This window comes from Haliotis cracherodii, unplaced genomic scaffold, assembly GCF_022045235.1.
Source record: "Haliotis cracherodii isolate W230 unplaced genomic scaffold, xgHalCrac1.p SCAF_13, whole genome shotgun sequence".
In the NCBI taxonomy this organism is placed as follows: domain Eukaryota; kingdom Metazoa; phylum Mollusca; class Gastropoda; order Lepetellida; family Haliotidae; genus Haliotis; species Haliotis cracherodii.
Window position 1 is genome coordinate 17868181 of NW_027266268.1, and position 24952 is coordinate 17893132.

Below are 24952 nucleotides of genomic sequence, written 5' to 3' on the forward strand. Positions count from 1 at the left end.
CATATTCCTGTCACGTTTATTCATAACCCCAAGCCAACTTAGATACAATATCGATATGCACCACCTTATTAACTGACGACCAAAACAAACTTTACCACTTTAAAAAAGAAATTGCGACAAAAACAGAATTTCAAACTAATTCAATGCAAAACACATCATCCAGACACAACAACACTCTCTGCAGAAAGTAAAGTGTGGTTATTTTTAGAAAATGCGAAAAAGTGAAAAACAATTGCCGCATAGGCAGCTGAAACTACACGTGCATTAAGGGTACATAAATGATACGGACGGCATGTCAGAAACTCACACTGATGAAACAGACACAACAGAAATGTCACGAATGACACGCGAACAACGCGAGTGTGCCCTGGGTATGATACAGATTGGAGCCACCCATGTCCACATTGAAAAAACTTTCGGTTGCTCCCGTGTTGCTGTAACTAACCTGACGCAACGTTACAGACTGATCAGGCAGACATCAGACAGGCCAAGAACAGGCAGACCCAGGGTAACTACGCCCAATGAAGACCGGTACTTTCGTACTTTGCATTTCTTGAATCGATTCCTGACAGTGCCTTAGGGCATATGGTTAGTCGACAGACAATGGCCAGGTGACTCAGGGCTGACGGAATTAGGGCTACAGACCTTACAGAGGACAGTTATTGACAGCGCAACATTGTCGTAAGAGAATGATATGGGCCCAAAAGTACGTCGTTGGCAGCGACCGGAAAGGCAGGGGGATCTTCTTCTAGATAAAAGCCGGTTCTGCCTGTTCAGAGCTGATAGAGGGCAGCGTGTTGGTTGGGAGGAATTTGTGGGCAGGAGAGAACACCACTGGTTATCATTAACGGCAATTTGACAGCTCAGCGTTAAATGGATGACATTCGTCGTCCGATTGCCCTACCATTTCTACAACAGCTGCCACGTGGTGTCCTTTATCAGACTGACAACGCCAGACATTTCCTTGCAGCTAACAACGTTCCCGTGGCCCGCTCGATCCCAAGACATGCCCCCCATAGAACACCTCTGGGAGTTTTTGCGTATCTTGTAGCAGGGGGTGGTCATATACGCTATTGATGTAACGTTCATTGATCTTGAGTGATTTTAGATGTGTGTACCCTTTCTCTATTACTTTGAAAAGTTTGTTTTTGCAACCCCACCTTAATTCAAACTGTCAAACCAATATCGGCTGCAGTTTGACTGTCAATTCAAATGTCGTTGAGATTTTGATCTTATCATTACATTTTACTTCATGCTTCTGTCCTTTTGGGTTTTTAAACTTGAGTAATTTAAAATTAATGCAAAGTTTCTCTTGGCCGTCAGTTGATATAAATTGCAAAGCCAGAGAATATCCAGTCTCGATTATTCGACGAAACAGATTTCATTTGGAGTAAAAGGCAAAGAAGCTTGGAGGGGAGGTGGTTAGGGGACATCATGGTAGTGTCACCCCAAAATATGATAGTCTCTAGGGGAGTGTCAGAAAAATAATACATATATTTGGGGAGGCCAGGGCAAAATTATCCTCGGACAAACGTCTCCATGCCTGTAGTTGTGGATTATGCCTAAGTGGTAAGCGGTTAAACGGTAAACGGGTTCGATAATGTTTGCCTTTCATCACCTTGATGTAATTGTAAAAAAACCCAACTCATTCACTCGTTAATCCTGAAATCTTATCACGGCAAGAATGTACACAGTATTCCTCCCCTTGCGGCAATATTCCAACAATAACACAGAGGGTGACACCTGAAATGGGATTCCTAAATGGTACACACATTAGCAATCGAACTAATGTCTTCGGCGTGACCCACTAGGATTTACCCAACCACCCCAAATAACAATATGTGTCTTCCTTGTTAATGTCATTACCCGAGTCCCATATATCACTGTACAAGGTGAGGATATATTTCTATCTGTTAATACAAATAGCACGGAAGCTTTAACTGTTCGTCTTATCATTAATGCAACATAGCTGCCAGACATTCCTGGTCATACTTGTATCGATTTCCCACCCACTATCATATACATATACATTGATATCCCAGGGACAATGTGCTGATGTAGATATCATGCTTGCGTTCACAATGCTGTATTTATAGTAATCACAGCTCATAATAACTTGTTGTTATTCGTGTAAAGTTCGTAATCATCATAACTTGGATGTTGGAACGGTGTTCATAACACCGCTGAATCCCTTATCACTAAACAAACAAAACACAGTGCGTGACACTCTGAAAACTGAACCCGTATTAATGACAAGAAGGCAAAGATCACGTATGACGTCAACAGGTTACCTGTGTGTTAGAAAGTAGTGCGATCAGGTTGGTCAATGGGTGGTTCAAGGACAGAATTATTGCTGAATTGCTGGGATTTAGATAAATTTTATTCGAATGGAATGGAACTATTTAATCGACTCTCCAAAAAATTATAAACAAAATATATAACTAAATGCGTGGTGACATTGGGGTTTAACGTCACGTCCAAGATTATAGCGACGTGTATGCTTGACGACTAAATGTACTAGTCCGGACCAATTAATGCCGATTTTATAATGTTGGCCAACTAAGATATCATGCCACAGTTTCACATGAATAGACAGAGTATACTGACTCCGGGCCGACCAGTCCTTGTTTTAGCCCTTTAGTGTCCAGCGCCAGACAGGGTAACAACAGGTACCATCATTTAACGTCTTTTGGTATGACGCAGTCGGAGATCGAACCCCGGACTTTCCGCTCTCCGGATGGACGCTCTACCATTAGACCGAGGAGGCGGTCACATATAACTAAAACGAGTATTTGTTATCCACATACAGACTCCATGTAAAAAACGTCACCTGAACATCTAAAGGATATCATATTCGTGTGAAAATCACAAAATGCAATTTTACGAAGGTATCCTTAACTTTATTTTACTAAATACACACACTTCTTTGGATCGATGCTCATGATGTTAATCATTCGATTGTCTGGTCGACTGATTTTTTGTCTGATTTTTACAGATCGCCGTCATATAGCTGAAATATTGCCGAGTGTCCTATTAGGCATAGAACATTATTCCTTTGTAAAGCACACATAGACCAATTTGTCAGTGAATATACGGTTACTTATCACGCCGGAGTAACACAACATATGTGGATAATTTCAGTTGTAGGAAGACAGATATTATGTAAATGAAACGCCTATCCATGTGCATCCTATGATAGTACTCTCCATCTGTTTATCACCATTCATATCCTTCCACAATTTATAGGATTTAAGAACTAGAACCACCAGAGTATTAAAACAAACCCACACCAACGGCAACCGTTATCGATCCCGAGAGCCAAATAGCCATCTCACTCTAGATAAATCACAAGTATCTTAACAAGGCTCTGTCCTATCTTAGCGGAGTTAAAGACACTAGATCTCTCCATCACAAAGAGTGATGAGGACGGCGGGGAGGAAACGAGACAAGGAACAAGTAATTGGGGTCTTTAAGAGGGCCAGCTTGTACCGTTGTGGCTTCAGCATCTATAATCATACATTCTAGAAAAGAGGGTTTTCGTTTAATAATTATTTCATGAGGTAACAATGATTTATAATATAATTCACGATGGTATCCTTATTTCTGACAGTTCAACGTGCTGTTTCAGATGTGATGTGTACCATGCCGCAGTTTGACATGAATACCCCACTCAGACACAGTATACTGATTTCGAGCCGACAAGTCTTTGTTTTAACATGTTTAGGCCGAGCACTAGGCAGGGTTAGAGTGAGTGAGTGAGTTGGGTTTAACTCCGCTTTTAACAGTATTCCAGTTATATCACGGCGTGTCAGCTTAATGTGGGAGGAAAGCCCGAAGTGATGCAGGTCTCTGACGTTTACCACTTCGGTGAAACCCACGAGCACGGGTATGGTGCTGACAAACCTAGAAACATAATCGGGGCGAACCGGGATTCGAACCCACAATCATAGGTTTCTGGCGTGCCTTAGGGACGCAACTCTGCACAACGAATCGCGGCGCCTTAGACGACTGGGCCACCCGTGCCCCCAGGCAGGGTAAGAACAAATACCATCGTATAACGTCTTTTGGTATGACGTTGTAGAGGATCGAAACCCCGGCATTCCGTTATACGGGCAAACGAACTGCCACTAGACCACTGAGGCTGTCTTGTTGTGTCAGAGGAACATGAGGTCTATGACTATAGTGGAACCTCGTAGAATCCAGACGGTTCCGTTTCAAGTAATCAGTTCGGATTAACGAGTCTTTGACACGAAAGAATGTCGTTTTGAATCTGTTTGGTCTATTTGTCACAAAGGGCTATGTCTTAAGAAGCTATTTATCGCTGTTCTTATTGTATGTATATCTTGTATCTGTGTGTGAGTGTGTGTGAGTGTGTGTGTGTGTGTGTGTGCGTGCGTGCGTGCGTGCGTGCGTGCGTGCGTGCGTGCGTGCGTGCGTGCGTGCGTGCGTACGTGCGTGTGTGTGTGTATGTGTGTGTTAGACACATGTAATTGTTCTGAAATCGAGCTGTCCAGATTAAACAGGTCCGGTCCTAACGGGGTGCCATCGTACATGTTATTGCGCGATCGCTTTCTGTTGATTCATGACCAGAGGTTTCAAGGAATGTGTCGGAGTTCGGTTCGGAGTATGATTAACACCAACATCTCGCACTTTCAAAGCAAAATACATTAATGGAGACGGACAAGAACACTAACCTTGTCGTACACACTGGGGGTTTAACTGTATGTTCTCTCAGCATCCGTCTTCCTCCTCTTAACGAAGTAATGAAATATCTTAACATTTTCCTTCACATATTGCCACTCATACAAAGGACACTGGTCCTCGAAAAGAGAGCCCAACGTAGATTGTACACATGCCCCATACAATATTTCTAACACGCATGTTAACATCAACACTATTTCTGGTGTTTCGTTCGTGCAAAGGACAATCAACATGTAAAAGTCAGTACTGGCGTCGTATCACTAAATCAGTTCTTTGGGCTGTGTAGTCAGTCATGTGTAGGGCATATAGATTGTCAATCGAATGCACCGCGTCACGAATATGGTTTCATATAGCACGAGATTGACTGCTCAACAATCTAACAGTCGAGGGAGTTATATGTTAGAGTGCAAACTTATCTCGATACGTTATTAAAGTAGTGTTGACATGGAATATTTTACTATCTATAACATAAGTGTCCAAGTCTCTTGATATTATCTGTTTCCACAAATGATCGCAACAACGCACGAGAAATATCGTCAAGACTACCAACAATCACAGTATTGTATTGGAAACAATTCTAATGAGCGTTTTACTATGGTACAATCATATATGGTTTTGTACCAATGGACACAATCAACGTCTTTATCACAACTGTTTCGGTGGTGACTTTAACACAGTTCTCACGCAAATCATGCTTGACGTGGGCACGACACTGCAACGTCGCCAGATAAGAAAAAAAGAGTTGATCATCCGTACTATCTTATCCTTGCTTAATTATCCAACTTCTAAATCCAACCCAAGATCGTATAGATCTTCATATGTCCAACTTATCCCATATGTCTCCTTGTCTGCAAAGTAATGACCTTCTGTGATCCACTCATATGATTTCCATCTGCTTCGGCAGATATTTGAGATTTATTATTCTCTGGCGTTGACGTTTTAAATCTACATATTTTTCATGTTAACCTTTTTATGCACAGACAACTAGGATATGTGTATTTTCTTGTCAAATAGCATGTTTTGTCTTGTCGAGTGACCTGACGAGGTTGACATTTTCATTTGTGTCACGAGTGAAAATGTCAACATATTCCAGTCACGAGATGAGAAAAACATGAAATTTGACAAGAAAAGACAAATGTTATATTTATTAATCATTGCTTATTGATCTTGATGATGTTTGAAACAGACAGAAATGTGTTCCAGAAGTGTTATTTTAATGTGGTGAAATGTCGATTTAAGATTTTCAGATCACTGAATGCATAATAAATTGTGTACCCTTTCTGTAAAGGTTCAATTATCACCGAGTCATGCTGGTACAGTACGGTTCACATAATATGCCTCAGGCGTGCGAGGTTACCTACCCTCCGGCCGGTATCTTTACACCATTATCAGAAACATGTACCACCTGCACAGCAATATGAGGTGGCCCGTGCTACCTACTCAGAGACGGGTCAATGCTGAAAGGAAGGCATGTAAGAATATACAGTTGATCGTGATTTTGTGCTCTGTCCGACCCTGAAGTTATCTAACGGTATATAATGGTATCACGGTCGTGAACATTAAGATCTGAATGTGATGTGTCTATAATTATTCTGTCAATGATGTTTTGGTTATGCGAAGGTAGCTTTGTTACTAAACGTTCATGTAAACGATTATCTCTTAGATTTATTAATCATTGGGATATATATCAGAAGCTGTCAGGGTGATATATGAGAGAAAGAGTCACGCAACTCGAAGCTAGACATTATGTAATTATTCTTGACATTTAATCTGATACACTGTTGCTTTTTCTCTGTATGTAATATTGTTGCTCAACAAGATCATAAAGGTGGTTTATTTTCAAATATATGTGTAAACAAGATAACGTAGTTACAACGTTGTTAGTCTATAACCCCATTATTTCAGAAACTCGTTAATCCGAAACGCGTCCGGACCTCGTCAGTACAAAAGCCCGTTAGTTGGGGACACTCTTGTCCGGACATCGTTAGTTTATATACATATGAGAAGTTTCACTTAGCATCGATCACCGTGTTTCACCAGATATGTTGGACTGGGGCACGTATTTACAAGCATATGACTGACTTTGACAAAAATCGCCAATCATAACGGTATTTCAGTTATTCCACAGCGTATCAGCTTGATGTAGGAGAAAGTGAGTGAGTGAGTTGGGTTTAACGCCGATTTTAACAGTTTTCCAGTTATATCAAGGCGTGTCAGCTTATTGTGAGAGGAAAGTCCGAAGTGATGCAAGTTTCAGACGTTTACCACTTCGGTGAAACCCATGAGCATGCGTATGGTGCTGACAAACCTAGAAGCATAAACGGGGCGAACCGGGATTCGAACCCATAATCATAGATTTCTAGCGTGCCCACGGGACGCAACTCTGCACAACGAATTGCGGTGCCTTAGACGTCTGGGCCACCTGTGCCCCGCTTGGTGTAGAAGGAGAACCGAAAAGTATTGCACGTCTTCACGTTTACCACTTCGGTGAAACCCACGAGCACGGGCATTGGTAGGGGGAATCTTGAATTTGAACCCCAGATCCTAGGATTCTGGCACACCAAAGGACGCAACTCTGCAAAGCGAACGGCGGCGACTTACACGACTGGGCTACCCGTGCCCAACAACAAGCACATGAAACAACTGAACATGTACCTACAAGTTAGACCATTTGGAGGAGTTTCTAGTTTCAGGGAGTATTGACTTTTTCCATGTTCACATTAAATCTCGTGTTGCTGTTGAGGAAAGAAATCTAATTCCATTATCCCAAATTGTTTTTAGTGACTGTCTAGTTCTAGTTGATGCTGGCTTTATGATAGCCGACAAGTGTTAGGAGTATTGAATTTAATCACACGTCCCTGAGCGAGAAAGAAAGTCGATGAAATCGTATCGTCTCGTGTTAGTATTCTCTTGATATGTACTCCTCGCAGTGGAAAGACCTTAGATGAATTAGCATGTGACCTTTAACACCATTCCCAACGGGAGTAGGGGTCTCTGTGTTGGAAGACGCCAGCGGAGTCGTTTTCCTTGATGTGATTTGTCTCTATACAGTAAGTTATAACGAACTCAAAGGGACCACTTATTTTAGTTCGTAATAACCGTAGTTCCCTATAAGCATATTTACAGCACATATACAACAAATGGCCGGGACTAAAAATAAGTTCGTTATATCGGTCAGATCGTTGTAAGCGTGTTCGTTATAAAAATAGTGTACTGTACTTACAGATTTCACGTCAATTTATTAAATGCTGTAAAAAAGTTATCTGTGAGGTAAAGATGGCATCAGACATTGCCATGCAGCAATGACATCATCCGAAACATTGTGCTGTGTAAGAAATGGAATATTAACAGTAGTTTGAGTTTTACACACTCCCGAAATGAATGTGAAATTTTATGAATGGATCACCAAACATCAGTGATAACACGAGGCAGAAGTGTGAGGTTTTTGGAGCACGTTATATACAGAAAAAGAGCAACGTTTAATCCTTACACTTCGTGCACTAATTGCCATCATGCTAATCCTATATGCCACACTGTATCGATTCTCGCACAGTAAAAGGCAGGAATCGATAACGGGGCAAATCCAATCATCGGGTTTGAGACAAATGGGTTGATCCTTAAACAATGAAACGTCCGCCACACATATAGACTAAGATAACAAACAACCTAATCCTGCAACCTGCCAACAACAGTTAATAACTTTAGGTTTCTGGTGGGTTTGCTTTGAAGTAATTAACAGCATTGCTATGTTGTACGATGTAATGTCTATGGTCTCTTTAAGCATACATTTGTGTATATTTATCAGGCGTATCCAACTATATAATACTTTACTCAGCATATCGTACACAGTATGAAGAAAGATATTTCATTTAATATTTATTTAACGATGTACATTACAATACTCCATTACATTACAAAAAAAATGTCTTCATTTCAAAAAAGTTGAAAAGAACACTGTAGTGATCTCAACAAAATTTAACACAAATTACATGGTTATGGCGAATCTGGGATTTGAACCCAAGACCAAATATGTCTGGGCCACCCGTGCCCAACTACAAGTTTTCGACTATAACGGTACATGTACATTGTATTTGTAAGTTTTGACCAGTTTCCTGTTTTATGTAGATAAACCCCTAAATATATCTGAATACATGCCGGACAAATGAGCGTACCACAGAAACCAATACCACCATGTACCCACCGGCTCTCCAGTGGTCTGTCACAGTGAAGACCTCATTACATACTGAACGATAAAGAAGGAGATCATGAATATTCTGGTAGATATTTTGTGAAACTGAGTGCTTAGTCTTTACTAAAAAAAAAATCCCAAAAATATCCATGGCCCCTAACTTTGTTTGGTCAGTATATATGAGCATATGGACCGTCGTTGTTAAAGCGTTCGCACATCAAAGACACGGTTTCGACTCCCGCAATTGGCATTGTTATTTTATATTAAATGCTTCATATCCCCTGTCATGATGTTGCTAAGACACTCCAAAAAGAAAGGAAGACTCAATCAACAATTATTCTATATAATTCACTAGTCTAAGTAGATTAATTTTGGAATGTGATGCTACATTAAGTATGTAGGTTTGTACTCCGTAAAGATCCGGTAACAGCCTGACTAAAGTGTTAGGATTAAACATTGCTCCTGTGTGTGTCAGTGTATGTGTGTGTGTGTTGACCCACTGTGCATTCTTAATCTATGACGTCAAATAATACGTGGTATACATTCAAGGAACCAGGAACCAACTTCATTTTGTTCCGGAACCAGAACTGCGGAGCATGGGAAAGGTGACCACTGACCCCCATGTTCCCTAAAGACCAACTGGGTTTGGCCATAATCACGAAATAAATCGTTCAAAGGATGTAATTCTGCTGTAGAGTCCAGACTGAAAATCTAAGGTCTCTGCGTATGTTTCCTGAAGGCAAAAGGTAATTGAAGGCCTTAATAACAATCCCCTGTGAGACGAAGCTACCCGCTGGTCGGTGATGTAGTGTAATAGACCCCTTAGAAAGAGATCATTTAAGCTTGGTCCGTATTTCAGAGACCGCTGTCCTGTCTAGAGACCGCCTGTGATAAAATAAATTAAATATGTATGCTAATTTGGAAATGAAATTTCCATTGAAATCGCGTCCTTCTTATTGTGACGTTGAGTACGCAGATGGCTTTAAACTGAGATGATTATCAAGATTTGTTCGTATGGAGCCAATACTTCACAATCACGAGACATCCAGAAGGACAGGAAACACTTTCTGCGCTTATCGTTGAGATAAGATATTTGAAACTGATCCCAACAAATGACCCCAGCTGAATCATTAGTTTCCACACAGAAAAAAAAAACGATTAAGAGATTGGAAACTAGAATACGGTTGTGGTATATTGTTTCTACATATGCATCAATCTATTCCGATATTTTAAACTACTGCAGCTTTGAGAAGACACTGAAACGACTCTGGCATATATTTCAATGTGGTTCATTAAGCCAAGATCAGCTTTCCACCATCCACTGTTTCATATGTCTTATAGGTCCACTCCCCAGGGAACTGAGAGAGAAAATTGAGTTCACTCTGATCCAGTTACTATGGTGCTGATTGTATAGCACCTATGCGCATTCACTTGGTGAATGAAATTTGGCGCATAATAAATGCACATATAAGAAGTGTTATTATCAAAGGTCTCTTCGGACGTAGAGGCTCCTTCATCTCAGGGCAATAATAGTCCTACAACAACGTCCTTCTATTATGCATACAACTTGTGAGGAAATTAAAGGACACGAAGTTAGGCAAAGAGGTTCCATGCATCGCATCAATTTGATCCTATTTCCTTTGGGAAAACGGGTAGGGTTTCTTGCAGGAGGTTGCGTGGATAACCTGCTTTGGATTGCTTTGGTGTACAGATGCCTATGAAAAGAAATATGAGCATACCTCATTTCACCGCGGCAGTGACCTTTGTCCACGACATATGGTCATCGAGATTAAAAGAGGTTAATCGACCAAGTGGAATTATCACATTAATCATCATCGTGAGATATCGTGCGAAAAGATTATTTCTTTATGACAATAGTTTCTCTACAATAAGACTCATTATATTTAGAGTTTAAGGTGATGCTAGAGGGAAAGTACAGGTCAATGTGTAGTTAAAAGTACAATTTTCTGAACATATCTACTTGTAACGTGAGGTCTTGGGTACTTTCACATACAGAAACTGAATTTGAAGGAAATTTTTTTTTACATACGTAATTATACAAACTTTATATAATTCAAATCTGGGCTATTATAGAGATAATATACACACTTTGAGTAACTGTCATCAGCTCAAACGATGCTCTTCTCTTTCAACATTCACGGAGTGCTTGGGATCAATTCTTACCCTGATTACCCATGGTTTAGGTTATCCGATTACGGGGTTCTAGCAGAGAAATTCAAATAGCTGGGGGTGTTATAGTGGAGGAGAAAAACTCAGGGTATGTCAGATTAATATGAAAACCCCAGAGTGACGCGTAGAGGTTTACAACTTTGGTGAAACTCGCGAGGAAGTTTGAAGAGAACATGAAATAGACGTTCAGTTTAAACTGTCCATGTCTTGAGTGACCACCACTCGCATTCAATCCTTCAGAAGAATATGACCCTATACAGAAACATTTTGATTGCAGTTGATAGAGTTGGATTGTGTTTGGACATCTTAAGATTATGTGGTGCTGTGCACTGTGGACGATTCCAAAATATGGACACACATGTAAACAAGGTAGTTCTGGGTTAAATTGGGTACCTCAAGGTCTGGGTAGGTTGGAAAGGTTTGGGTTTTTTCAAGTGTTCATTCTGTCATGTGTATGCTTATCCGTGGCGTCTATCAGCTTACGATGTAGATTATCATTTACAAAGGTACACAGAATATGCAACCCTGGGTAGGAAAGGTGTTTTTTCTTAAGTGTCCATTCTGAGATGGGTATGGTTATTTGTGTCGTTTATGAGGTTACGATGCAGATTGCCATTAACAAAGGTACACTGAAAATGCACCCCTGGGTAACACCTAGGTAAAGCAGATGCTCGAGATACGCCGCTGTGGTAAGCTACGGTTCATGTGTTCTGTGAAAGGGCAACGCTGTATTTATGATCCCTCCCTAGGCATGTCTAGATCCCATTATATAGAACACAGTTTACAATCTCCAGGCCTCATTTCCTGAAAGTGCCCTAAAGTAACTGTCTCTAATTGCTATTATTTCATACACGGGAAACAATTGGCATCGCCACAGCCGTCATGAAAATCAATATGGTGAAATCAATATTTAAAAGACAGAGTGTCTAGTGCCTTTCTTTTATTGTGGTAGTCTTGTTAACATCGGCTGTATGTGCGACTTGGCGGGTATGTCGTCCTCATTCTACAACGTATTCCATATATAACGTTAATTTGTTCCATTTCGATGATATACGCGACCACGCGATTCTATACATATCTCATGAGGAGCTTCTGTTGAGGTTGCAAGGTGTAAAATCAACAATATATTTAGGAACCTAACTACGTAGAGCAAGCAATCTGAGAAGCGGAGTTTAATAATTTGTTATCCCCGATACACATCCCTACATATATCGATCTCATGTTTTTATAATCTGTCAAAAAGCAACATTTGTAAAGGTCAATCAGGAGGAATTACATTGTAAACGTCACGACACAAAATAGAAATATGTAATTGTCTCAGATACGGGGTAGATTATGACCATTTAGATCTTGAAGAGGTTGGAAGTTACAAACATCATACATAGCATCAACTCGTTAAATCGAAATATCGAGCCATCTGAAATATATCGTCATTTCCATAAGAAAAAATATAATTTCGAAAAGGATTCACCCAGGACCATGAGACCCTTGAAGATCCGGGGAAGAATAGGTCTTCAGCAACCCATGCTTGCCATAAAAGGCGACTATGCTTGTCATAAGAGGCGACTAACGGGTCGGGTGTTCAGGGTCGCTGCCTTGGTTGATGCATGTCATCGATCCCAATTGCGTGGATTGATGCTCATGATGTCAATCACTGGAAAACCCAGGACCATGATGGTTTATCATATCACACGATGTTCAAGTCAACGGAGTTGACGATCGATGCTGCGCTGTACTGTATCGTAGATATATACGATAATCGAGATCCAAGACCAGTTGTATATTTCGGGAACCAAGTGGGAATAGTTGTCCAATAGTATTTGTACATCACAAGAAGCGACTATCCTGCCGGGCACAAGGAAATTATGCAGCCATGTGGCACGCCGTGATATAGCTGGAATACTGTTAAAAGCGGCGTTAAACCCAACTCAATGACTGACTCATTTATTTACGTGTTCTAGCTGCTCGGGCATTGCACATGGAATGTGGTCATTTGGAGAGTTTCCCCAAAGAGATCATCAGTGCCAGCGTGTATCTTCTTCAATGAGGTCTACGTGGTGAATGTAGTGTGTCGCTGACATTTCTGTCTTTCTGCTGGTCATTTGAACTACTATTTATTACCGGTGGCCGAAGGCCACACGTTCTAATTTCACAGCATACTTTGCCGTGCTCGTATATGCCACCATTCCCCTATGGCCTTGATTTAAACGGTCGTAGAATGGTTTATAATGCCGACTCTATAGTTACGAATAGGTTGGTTTAAAAGTACACATGAATCATTTTGCTAGTATATGTCGCTTCTACTCGTTAAGATCTCATTATGTTCAGGATTTCAGAATTTCTAGCCGACTAATCCTTGTTTTATCCCATTAATACCGATCGCTAGATAGGTAGCAACAAGTACTATCTTGTAACGTCTGACGCGGCCGGGGATCGAACCATCGACCTTTCCGCTCTCCGGGCAGAGGCTCTATATACCAGACCACCGATCTGCACAATGTGACAACGTATTAGTGTGTGAGTGATCACTCTGATTTTAGCAATATTCCAGAAACATCACCGCGGGGGAAACCCATGTGGGGAATTGAACTCAGATTGACGAGCAAACGCTCTACCCACCTCGCTACCCCACCGTCCCTATGCCGTAATAAGCTGTGAACCAACAACAATTTCCAGGCAGATTTTGATTTCGAAATTGTACGTTTACTTCATTATTTTAGGGTCTATCTTTTACGGATGCGTAGTAGGGCCACGGTGATTTTTTGTTGTTGTCTAAGTATCTCCTACGTAGGACTGAGCATGGCCTGGAATCACTATCTCCTACGTAGGACGTATCATCTCCTACGTAAGACTTATTATCCCCTACGTAGGACTTAGTATCTCCTACGTAAGACTTAGTATCTCCTACGTAGGACTTATTATCTCCTACGTAGGACTTACTATCTCCCACGTGGGACTTAGTATGGACTAGAATAACTATCTCCTACGTAGGACTTAATATCTCCTATGTAGGACTTAGTATGGACTAGAATAACTATCTCCTACGTAGGACTTCATATCTCCTACGTAGGAGATACTAAGTCCTACGTAGGAGATACTAAGACAAAAAACATTTCACCGTGGATCTTCTACTCTTCCGTAATCTTCATAACAAGTAAACACCAATACACACTTAAGAGCTTGGAGTAAAGTGCTGACACAGCATTCACAGTGCATCTCAGTAAATACCAACATTAGCAAATATGAGATGTATATTCAGCAGCTCCATCATCAACACATTAACGAAGTGGGAAGACGAAATATCCATATGCCACCACGGGATATGTACAAAACAGTAATAACAGCCTATTCAGAAACCTCGGACCGAAGTCCTCATTTTAGCACCGCCATTGTGAGGAAGGGAAAAGTGAGCTATGTCAAAAACAGTTGAACGTGATTTGCTGCGTGGCCAACTGATGTGAACGAGAAGGTCTCTATGGTATTACTTGGCATGTGTTTCATGTCATGATCTTCATTTGCGTTTCAGCACAATGGAAAAGAAAAAATGATGTGTTTTTGACAGTGCCATCGGTGGGGCAGGATACGTTCACCTTTTCACAAACATCTGGTAGCATCACTTTTTGATAGTGATTCACAAACACATGCTCACGAAACAGACGGAATCGTAAATCGACTCTTCTTTCAGCAAAGCATTTGTATGAATATAGAAAGATTTTTTTCGTTTGTTTTTTTTCAAACAAAACGTTGTTACAGAAATCTATGTCAATACAATGGACGCCTACTGGTACCACATGATGCCGATTTATTAATGAATATACAATACCTGTTCGAAATACCAAGGTTACATATAAGGTTGCTATACGCGACAGATGTTGCTGTAATCGAGGAACAATACATTGAGCGGCTTTATTTAGAATGTCAACATATTATTCCAGAACATTTATCAATTCTTGTTTAATCATACTGGTTTGCTATTTACTAATTATTACTTGTGACACACGCCACACGACACATTAATACTAATGTCGGACTGTATTTGTCCTAGATAAGATACGTTTATTTTGCAGCATATTGCCTGCATAAATACTGCTGTTACTATGGATGCTTCTATTTTGTATGCAAAGTGTATCGTTTCCTAGCAGACATATTCAAATTATTATCTTAAGCATTTTGTCTTCAGTCAACATTGTACTACAGTTAAGATAAGGTAATCGTTAGTTTGTCAGAAACATTAATACCTTGATGGTGAGGTGAGGTGAAATGGGGTTTAACGTCTCGTCCAAGATTATTGCACTTATATAGCGACGTGCATGCACGTGTATGTGTTTGTTGCTGCTTGTACTAGTCCGGACTGATGCCGATTTATAGTGCTAGCCCACTGAGATACCATGCCGCAGTTAAACATGTATACCCCACTCAGACACAGTATACTGACTCCGAGCCGACCAGTCCTTGTTTTAGCCCCTTAATGCCGAGCGCCAGGCAGGGTAACAACAAGTACCATCTTTTAACGTCTTTGGTATGACGCGGTCGGGGATCGAACCCCGGACCTCTCCGGGCGGACGCTCTACCACTAGACCACGGAGGCGGTCTTAATACCTTGATATCTTTATTAGAACTATGCATCTGCATGCTAAAGGTTATCACAATATTGCAATATGAAACACACGTACACGTGTGGATCAATATTTCAATGACTAAAACTATATCCCCCAAAGCAACAACAGAAATGATGTACTTTTAAAAGTTGAATTTGAAAACGGTGAAATTCAATAAAACCTGAAAGCCTGATTAACATGTAAACGGTGCGAGTCAACATCTTTGTACTTATCGGAGGTCATTTACCCCGCTTTGGTACGCTGTAACCTACTTATATATTATGTATTAGTGGTGAGGTTTTACCTTAATGCCCGTTTCCTGAACACTTCTTCGGGCACAGTCAGTCGCTTCTCATAATTGGCTGATGGTGGAGTCCTGTTCCCTCTCTGTCTCTTAACAGAGCAGGACTTGGAACGAAATCGCATGTATATGGCTGACATAACTGTGTGGTTTAGTGCTGTTTATCCGTATCCCCGCATAGGGTCAGTGACTCGATGAAACGGAGAAATGCTCACTTGACGGTCAGTAGTACATCTTATCGCTGCTACACAGCGGAGTGCGGCTGTTTCCTTCCACATGTAGCAGACGACCAACGTACAGTGTTCGCGCAGACGACACGCGTGGCAGACGACAGCGGTCTATATATTTCCTTCCTTCCAAACAGATAGCATTATCTTCAGTTTGTTTACAAGTATTTGAGTCTATTTGGTGTTGTTGAACTGTTGATGTCACAAAACGGACGTTGGAGCGATCTCCATTGAAACCTCTACCGTTTGAGTTAAAAGCGATAGTAATAAACTGTGTGTTCGCTATGGCATTCACAGACTCCGTCTGTGAGTATTGATTCCTCTGGAATAGGTATGAAAATCACATGAGTTCGACGGTTTCCCGGGTATGTCAAAGCTGGTATGAAATTACATAACAACGCAAGCTCTGATTCTGTGAATCAAAGTCACCTTGAACCAATACCTTGAAGAAATGGTTTAACTCCTATTTTACATCAATATCCTTCATGATGTTATATATGATTCTACTAACTTTGACACATCAGGAGTATGCCAATTCATGTAACCTGTGACGATCTCCCACCACTGGCTCAATCAATCCTTTTGTGGTAATTAATTCCGTCTTAAACCATTGACTGCCATGCCTCGATTGAACGTCTTGAGCTTTCCAAACTTGGATAAAGCTAGATGCGTGAGAATACAAGCAGTATCGACGCTTGCTTCACTGATACAGCAAGGTCTCCATCCAGAACGAAGCAACGGTTAAACAAACAGCACTGAAGTGCTGTATTCGAAACACGTATTTCTTTCGAATCCGTTCTGGAAGCCTTTGATCTTCGTATCAAGTGTCACCAGTATTCAAGGTTCTCTTGTGATTTTTGTTTCCACAACCAGCTTCATGGCTGAGATAAGCTTCCTTCTACAGACAATACGCTTGCACAGTTCACGGCGTGCATGCATGTGAGGTGCGTAGTTCTAGCCGATTTGCCTGTCCGTTTGAACCCTGCAGCTCCGGAGGAGTGTCTATTATAGTTCCTTGAGTATCGGAGCAACAATTACTACTTCCTTTCCCATAATCCTTTCCCGCTATTGAATGGTTCCCCGTGTCTCGTTTGCGATCACATGACAAGGTCATGTGATGCGATTAAAGAGCCAGGCTGATTCTTCGGGTGAGGAACCAATACAGAATGCTTGTCTGTTTTTCCGTCAACTAATATCAGGGCCGAGTTGATAGGCCTATTGATCGACCCTCCCTCTCTCTCGGGGCCAAAACACAAGCCATGTTAGCAACACGAACCGGATATTCCAAGGCATATGGGGCTTGGACCAAAGTTGATATGGATGATACCGTACAAGGCACATTCAGCTGTTCCCGGTGTCATCCGATCCCATTCACACTTATCCGTGATAATGGCAAGTACCTAATATTCGGCATATTTCTGCATAGTTGCTATTGTGATCTGGTTATTCGTTAAACAGAGGCTTCATTGATCATATGATTGAGGGTTCGAATAACATTCGCCCTAATTATGAGTGTGAGTGAGTGGGTTTGGTGTTACGCCGCTTTTAGCAATATTCCAGCAATATCCCGGCGGGGGACACCAGAATTTGGCTTCGCACATTGTACCCATGTCGGGAATCGAACCCGGGTCTTCGGCGTGACGAGCGAATATTTTAACCACTAGGCTACCCGACCGCCCCTCCCAAATTAGGATCCATGGTGTGTCAGCACCAACGTCCTGAACGTGTAAGGCCAGCATTACTGCGGACTTTTCTCCCACATAAGTTGACACGCAGCGCTAGGACTGAAATACTGTTCGAAGCGATGTTTGCTGGTATGGTTTTCCTCTCTACAGCTCAATTGTTGTCTACTGGGGTATTTGAACGACGTATGTTAAAGTCAATCTGGCAAGGGCTTGAAGCAGGTGATAATCATAGAATGAAACCGATATGATTGTCTTGAACAAATAGTGAAAAAAATCACATCATACGTACATGTATATGGTGAATAAAGGGGGAAAGGTGTCATCTCTTAACAGTATTTTCGATGATCCAATCATAAAATCTTCACCGCTATTTTCCCTCTTTCGCCAAATGGAATCAGATTCTGTTTTAGTGGAGTATCGAGACGTTATTCTCTGGCGTTGATGGTTTCAATGGGACTATGGATTTGCAAGTAAAATCATGACGATCAGTGAGATAATTAGGACTAGAAAATATTCTTTTACTGTCAAATTACATGTTTATCATGTGACCTGTGATAATGGGACTATGGATTTGCAAGTAAAATCATGACGATCAGTGAGATAATTAGGACTAGAAAATATTCTTTTCCTGTCAAATTACATGTTTATCATGTGACCTGTGATAAAATAGACAGACACAGGTTCTTCATATACACTTGTATTCAAAATGTGACTGCCAACACAATACACCTCCTGCGCTGACACAGGTTGTCACTCAACTGCCTGCCTAGAGCAAACCAAGATGGCCGCCGTAAAGTCATTTTCAAATCATAGACGGCAGTTTCGTATTCGAAGGGAAGTTTCGTATCCACACATTAACAACCTGAACACGTTAACATTTTGACTCCTAGTTACACTTCTCATTTAAACATCAACTTTGTCACTCGGTGAGATTCCCAAGAAAAAATGGAAGAACAGCCCAACATATTTATATATCGCTTACAACACCATGGTTGGACGTCGGAGCGATTTCCATTGAGACCTCTACCGTCTGAGTTAAAAGCGATAGTAATAAACTGTGTGTCGCTATGGGTAGGCAGAATCGATCGTTCTCAGGGCGAATTCGGTTTTTTGACCTATCGGATAAATCGATGTGTTTATTGTTATTTGCAACACGGTACAGATAACCAACTTGCACTGACAAGGCTAAGGACACGACGTGTGTCAGACATGAAGCCTGATTGGTTGCTAGGTATATTCCAAACTGTTAATCAGCACCCCCTTGTGGGACTCCGGGTAAAAAAAACCATAGGTTTCCCCCTACTGTGCCACTTTTGTGTATAGAACTTCTTAAAACAGCAACAGGATTAAACTATAATCTGTTTCTGTCGTCTGGCAATAATAGCCTCAGCTCAAGAGAGACATGAATCAACTTTTCAACCTTTCTCTCCTCCCGATGAAGGGACAAGACGCAGCCCCGACCCGACAGCCCCAAGTAGTTCTACAAACAATAAAGTTATTATTCAAAATAGTTTCATGTTTATTGTTAATTTAGTTTTCGCATTCTGTCATCTCCATGGTATCAAAGATATAACATGTTGTAGAACAAGTCGTTATGAATCAGCCTTATACATGTAAAACAAATAAATTTGTTAACGCGGCTTTTCCTAAAATTAATAAATTGTTTTGCCGAGTTTTCAAGCAGTACTTTAAAACCGATACTTCGACTCTGCACTTGTTAAACGACCCGTTAAGATCCGGGGTAGAATAGGTCTTCAGCAACTCATTCTTGCCGTAAAAAGCGACTATGCTTGTCGTAAGAGGCGACTAACGGGATCGGGTGGTCAGGCTCGTTGACTTGGTTGATGCATGTCATCGATCCCAATTGCGTGGATCGATGTTCGTAATGTCAATCACTGGATTGTCTGGTCCAGACTCGATTATTTACAGACCGCCGTCATATAGCTGGAATATTGCAGATTGCGGCGTTAAACAACAAACAAACTTGTTAAACCGACTCACGGAATTCATGAGTGTAATATTTTTGGAAAAGGGAGAAGCATTACTTCATCATCTCTAGCGTGTAAATAGAAAACAAGCACCATCCCAGATATCCGTACTTGGTTGCAACGTTCTCTTATGATCATGAATCCGATTATTCCCTATACGCGCAATGTGTTTTAAATTCCTTTCAGTCCATTGTAATAAATACCCCCGTCGATGACTTCACTTACAGTCATTAAACAGTCTCAACAACTGAATGTATAATTTACACCTAATGATTATTAATCAGTTTCAACAGTGATTCCGTGCAAAATATAGCAAAGGATTCATCATGGGAAAAAAACAAAAGACATGATAAATCTATTTTGGAAAGAAATTCAGCGTTCTAACGAGTCGGCTAATGTGTTACGAAAGGAGAACTAATGTGAAGAAACTGCAAAGCATCTTGTTATCGGATACTTTAGTCCACCTGTAATCTCACAGCCTGAACTGATTTATAAGCCAATATTTTCATCTTCCAACAGCGACAGTTTTTACCTCTATTAGAACAAAGCATCGTCTTCCCATATCCGAAGACTCCACAAACTGTGATTGAGGGCCCGATACGAGAATCTGCTCTGCCATCGCAAGTATCAGCGGCGCCCTATCTCATAGGCCTGTGGTGCATCGCCAGCATCTCAGTTGAACATGTGATTGCTTTATGCACTGTGGACGATGCATCAGAGTCTGTGCTTCCATGTTTCATTCACTGTCCTCATCAACGCTCGTATTACCGACGACGTGTATTTCCGTATTTACGTAATGCATAGTACTAATAAGGATAATGATAATACCATTTCTGACAGCACGTCGTCAAGGATACCGAGTGAGCTATGAAACAAAATGTGAATAAATGAATAAATTTACGACAGTGAGTGAGTATGGCTTTACGCCGCTTTTAGCAATATTCCAGCAATATCACGGCGGGGGACACCAGAAATGGGCTTCACACATTGTACCCATGTCGGGAATCGAAACCGGTTCTTCGGTGTGACGAGCGAACGCTTTAACCACTAGGCTACCCGACCGCCTCTACATTTACGACAGTCGCAAATTGCATACGGCAAAGGTGATTACGGGAGTAGCACTGCCACGTTCTTTACGCCATGACGTCAATGCAAAGTAACCTCAGATTATCCACGTTCATTTGAAAATTCGTGAAATAATGAATAAAATAATAAAAATAACTTTATTTTAATCTGTACATAATGATAACCTTGACGTTGTACCTTACCGTTACATGTATAAAGCGTTTTGTTAAATTTCGATGGTATTGTTCTTGTCTTGCTTTTCTTTGTCATGGTGTGAGGTATGAACCTGACGTCATGATAACGTAAAGTAATAAGCGCACGTACGTCCGTTCACAAGACGTGCACCTGACGTGCGTGTATTGTCGTGACGAGGTGATTCCAGAAACCTCGCCACAACGTTGACCACAGCAATTATAGTTCAACACACGTTCAATGACCAATGGCAATCGTTGCTGTATTAATTCACATTGTTGTTATTATCTGTGATATACATCTTTGCAGGGAATATAATCAAAAACTGCTCCAAGTCTGGCTCTCTTATATTTACTGAACATGTTTTGAAATGACGGCGTCGACACAGACACCAGTGTAGTAGCTCTGGATCTGGCATCTGCCCATCAAAACACTGATAATCTAATTTAACCTTAAAGTGAATGTACTTGGCGTACCATCAATTACAGTAGTGGAAGCGCGACGTTGGAGGTCGTGACTTAATCATTTATCAAATGCAAGACTCCATTTGCACACTTCTCGTACACTACAACCTACATTGAGACATAGGAAGCAGGGAACGGACTGTGTACACATGTGCGTGTGCACAGTAGGCACCGTAACACCAACAGTGTGCTCAAGCATACATGTAGGCACAGAACACCAACAGTGTACTCAAGCATCATGTAGGCACAGAACACCGACAGTGTACTCAAGCATCATGTAGGCACAGAACACCGACAGTGTACTCAAGCATACATGTAGGCACAGAACACCGACAGTGTACTCAAGCATCATGTAGACACAGAACACCGACAGTGTACTCAAGCATCAGGTAGGCACAGAACACCAACAGTGTACTCAAGTATCAGGTAGGCAGCGGAACACCGACAGTGTACTCAAGCATACATGCAGGCACCGGAACACCGACAGTGTACTCAAGCATACATGTAGGCACCGGAACACCGACAGTGTACTCAAGCATACATGTAGGCACAGAACACCGACAGTGTACTCAAGCATACATGCAGGCACCGGAACACCGACAGTGTACTCAAGCATCAGGTAGGCATCGGAACACCAACAGTGTACTCAAGCATACATGTAGGCACAGAACACCGACAGTGTACTCAAGCATACATGCAGGCACCGGAACACCGACAGTGTACTCAAGCATACATGTAGGCACAGAACACCGACAGTGTACTCAAGCATACATGTAGGCACCGGAACACCGACAGTGTACTCAAGCATACATGTAGGCAGCGGAACACCAACAGTGTACTCAAGCATACATGTAGGCACAGAACACCGACAGTGTACTCAAGCATACATGTAGGCACAGAACACCGACAGTGTACTCAAGCATACATGTAGGCACAGAACACCGACAGTGTACTCAAGCATCAGGTAGGCACCGGAACACCGACAGTGTACTCAAGCATACATGTAGGCACCGGAACACCGACAGTGTACTCAAGCATACATGTAGGCAGCGGAACACCAACAGTGTACTCAAGCATACATGTAGGCACAGAACACCGACAGTGTACTCAAGCATACATGTAGGCACAGAACACCGACAGTGTACTCAAGCATACATGTAGGCACAGAACACCAACAGTGTACTCAAGCATACATGTAGGCACAGAACACCGACAGTGTACTCAAGCATACATGTAGGCACAGAACACCAACAGTGTACTCAAGCATACATGTAGGCACAGAACACCGACAGTGTACTCAAGCATACATGTAGGCACAGAACACGAAGTGTGTACTTGAGGATACATCTAGGTACGCACCACCGACAGTGTACTCAAGCATACATGCAGGCACCGGAACACCGACAGTGTACTCAAGCATACATGCAGGCACCGGAACACCGACAGTGTACTCAAGCATACATGCAGGCACAGAACACCAACAGTGTACTCAAGCATACATGTAGGCACAGAACACCGACAGTGTACTCAAGCATACATGTAGACACAGAACACCGACAGTGTACTCAAGCATCAGGTAGGCACCGGAACACCGACAGTGTACTCAAGCATACATGTAGGCAGCGGAACACCAACAGTGTACTCAAGCATACATGTAGGCACAGAACACCGACAGTGTACTCAAGCATCATGTAGGCACAGAACACCAACAGTGTACTCGAGCATACATGTAGGCACAGAACACCGACAGTGTACTCAAGCATCAGGTAGGCACAGAACACCGACAGTGTACTCAAGCATCATGTAGGCACAGAACACCGACAGTGTACTCAAGCATCAGGTAGGCACAGAACACCGACAGTGTACTCAAGCATACATGTAGGCACAGAACACCAACAGTGTACTCAAGCATACATGTAGGCACAGAACACCGACAGTGTACTCAAGCATCATGTAGGCACAGAACACCGACAGTGTACTCAAGCATACATGTAGGCACAGAACACCGACAGTGTACTCAAGCATCAGGTAGGCACAGAACACCGACAGTGTACTCAAGCATACATGTAGGCACAGAACACCGACAGTGTACTCAAGCATACATGTAGGCACCGGAACACCGACAGTGTACTCAAGCATCATGTAGGCAGCGGAACACCAACAGTGTACTCAAGCATCATGTAGGCACAGAACACCGACAGTGTACTCAAGCATACATGTAGACACAGAACACCGACAGTGTACTCAAGCATCAGGTAGGCACAGAACACCGACAGTGTACTCAAGCATACATATAGGCACAGAACACCGACAGTGTACTCAAGCATCAGGTAGGCACCGGAACACCGACAGTGTACTCCAACATCAGGTAGGCACAGAACACCAACAGTGTACTCAAGCATCATGTAGGCACAGAACACCGACAGTGTACTCAAGCATACATGTAGGCACAGAACACCGACAGTGTACTCAAGCATCATGTAGGCACAGAACACCGACAGTGTACTCAAGCATACATGTAGGCACAGAACACCGACAGTGTACTCAAGCATCATGTAGGCACAGAACACCGACAGTGTACTCAAGCATACATGTAGGCACAGAACACCAACAGTGTACTCAAGCATACATGTAGGCAGCGGAACACCGACAGTGTACTCAAGCATACATGTAGGCACAGAACACCGACAGTGTACTCAAGCTTACATGTAGGCACCGGAACAACAACAGTGTACTCAAGCATCATGTAGGCAGCGGAACACCGACAGTGTACTCCAGCATACATGTAGGCACAGAACACCAACAGTGTACTCAAGCATACATATAGGCACAGAACACCGACAGTGTACTCAAGCATCAGGTAGGCACCGGAACACTGACAGTGTACTCAAGCATACATGCAGGCACCGGAACACCAAGAGTGTACTCAAGCATACATGTAGGCACAGAACACCGACAGTGTACTCAAGCATCATGTAGGCACAGAACACCAACAGTGTACTCAAGCATCATGTAGGCACAGAACACCGACAGTGTACTCCAGCATACATGTAGACACAGAACACCGACAGTGTACTCAAGCATACATGTAGGCACAGAACACCAACAGTGTACTCAAGCATACATATAGGCACAGAACACCAACAGTGTACTCAAGCATCAGGTAGGCACAGAACACCGACAGTGTACTCCAGCATACATGCAGGCACCGGAACACCAAGAGTGTACTCAAGCATACATGTAGGCACAGAACACCGACAGTGTACTCAAGCATCATGTAGGCACAGAACACCAACAGTGTACTCAAGCATCATGTAGGCACAGAACACCGACAGTGTACTCCAGCATACAT

The 24952-nt window shown here is 42.1% G+C and overlaps 1 protein-coding gene across 6 annotated transcripts in view; it reads right to left on the reverse strand.

Moving 5' to 3' along the window:
• The window catches only part of LOC139459692 (GTPase-activating Rap/Ran-GAP domain-like protein 3), a 226037-nt gene that overhangs the window by 56168 nt on the left and 144917 nt on the right, over positions 1-24952 (reverse strand). Inside the window, exon 1 of one of the 6 annotated variants that reach the window (XM_071241318.1) lies at positions 15983-16555. The exons of 4 other annotated variants lie outside the window; for them this stretch is intronic. In XM_071241318.1, coding sequence (XP_071097419.1) covers positions 15983-16119 — 137 coding nt within the window. In that variant the 5' untranslated portion in view covers positions 16120-16555. Of the gene's footprint in view, positions 1-4694; positions 4773-15982; positions 16556-24952 lie in introns of those variants that run through there. One more of the 6 variants, XM_071241320.1, reaches the window with a different exon arrangement.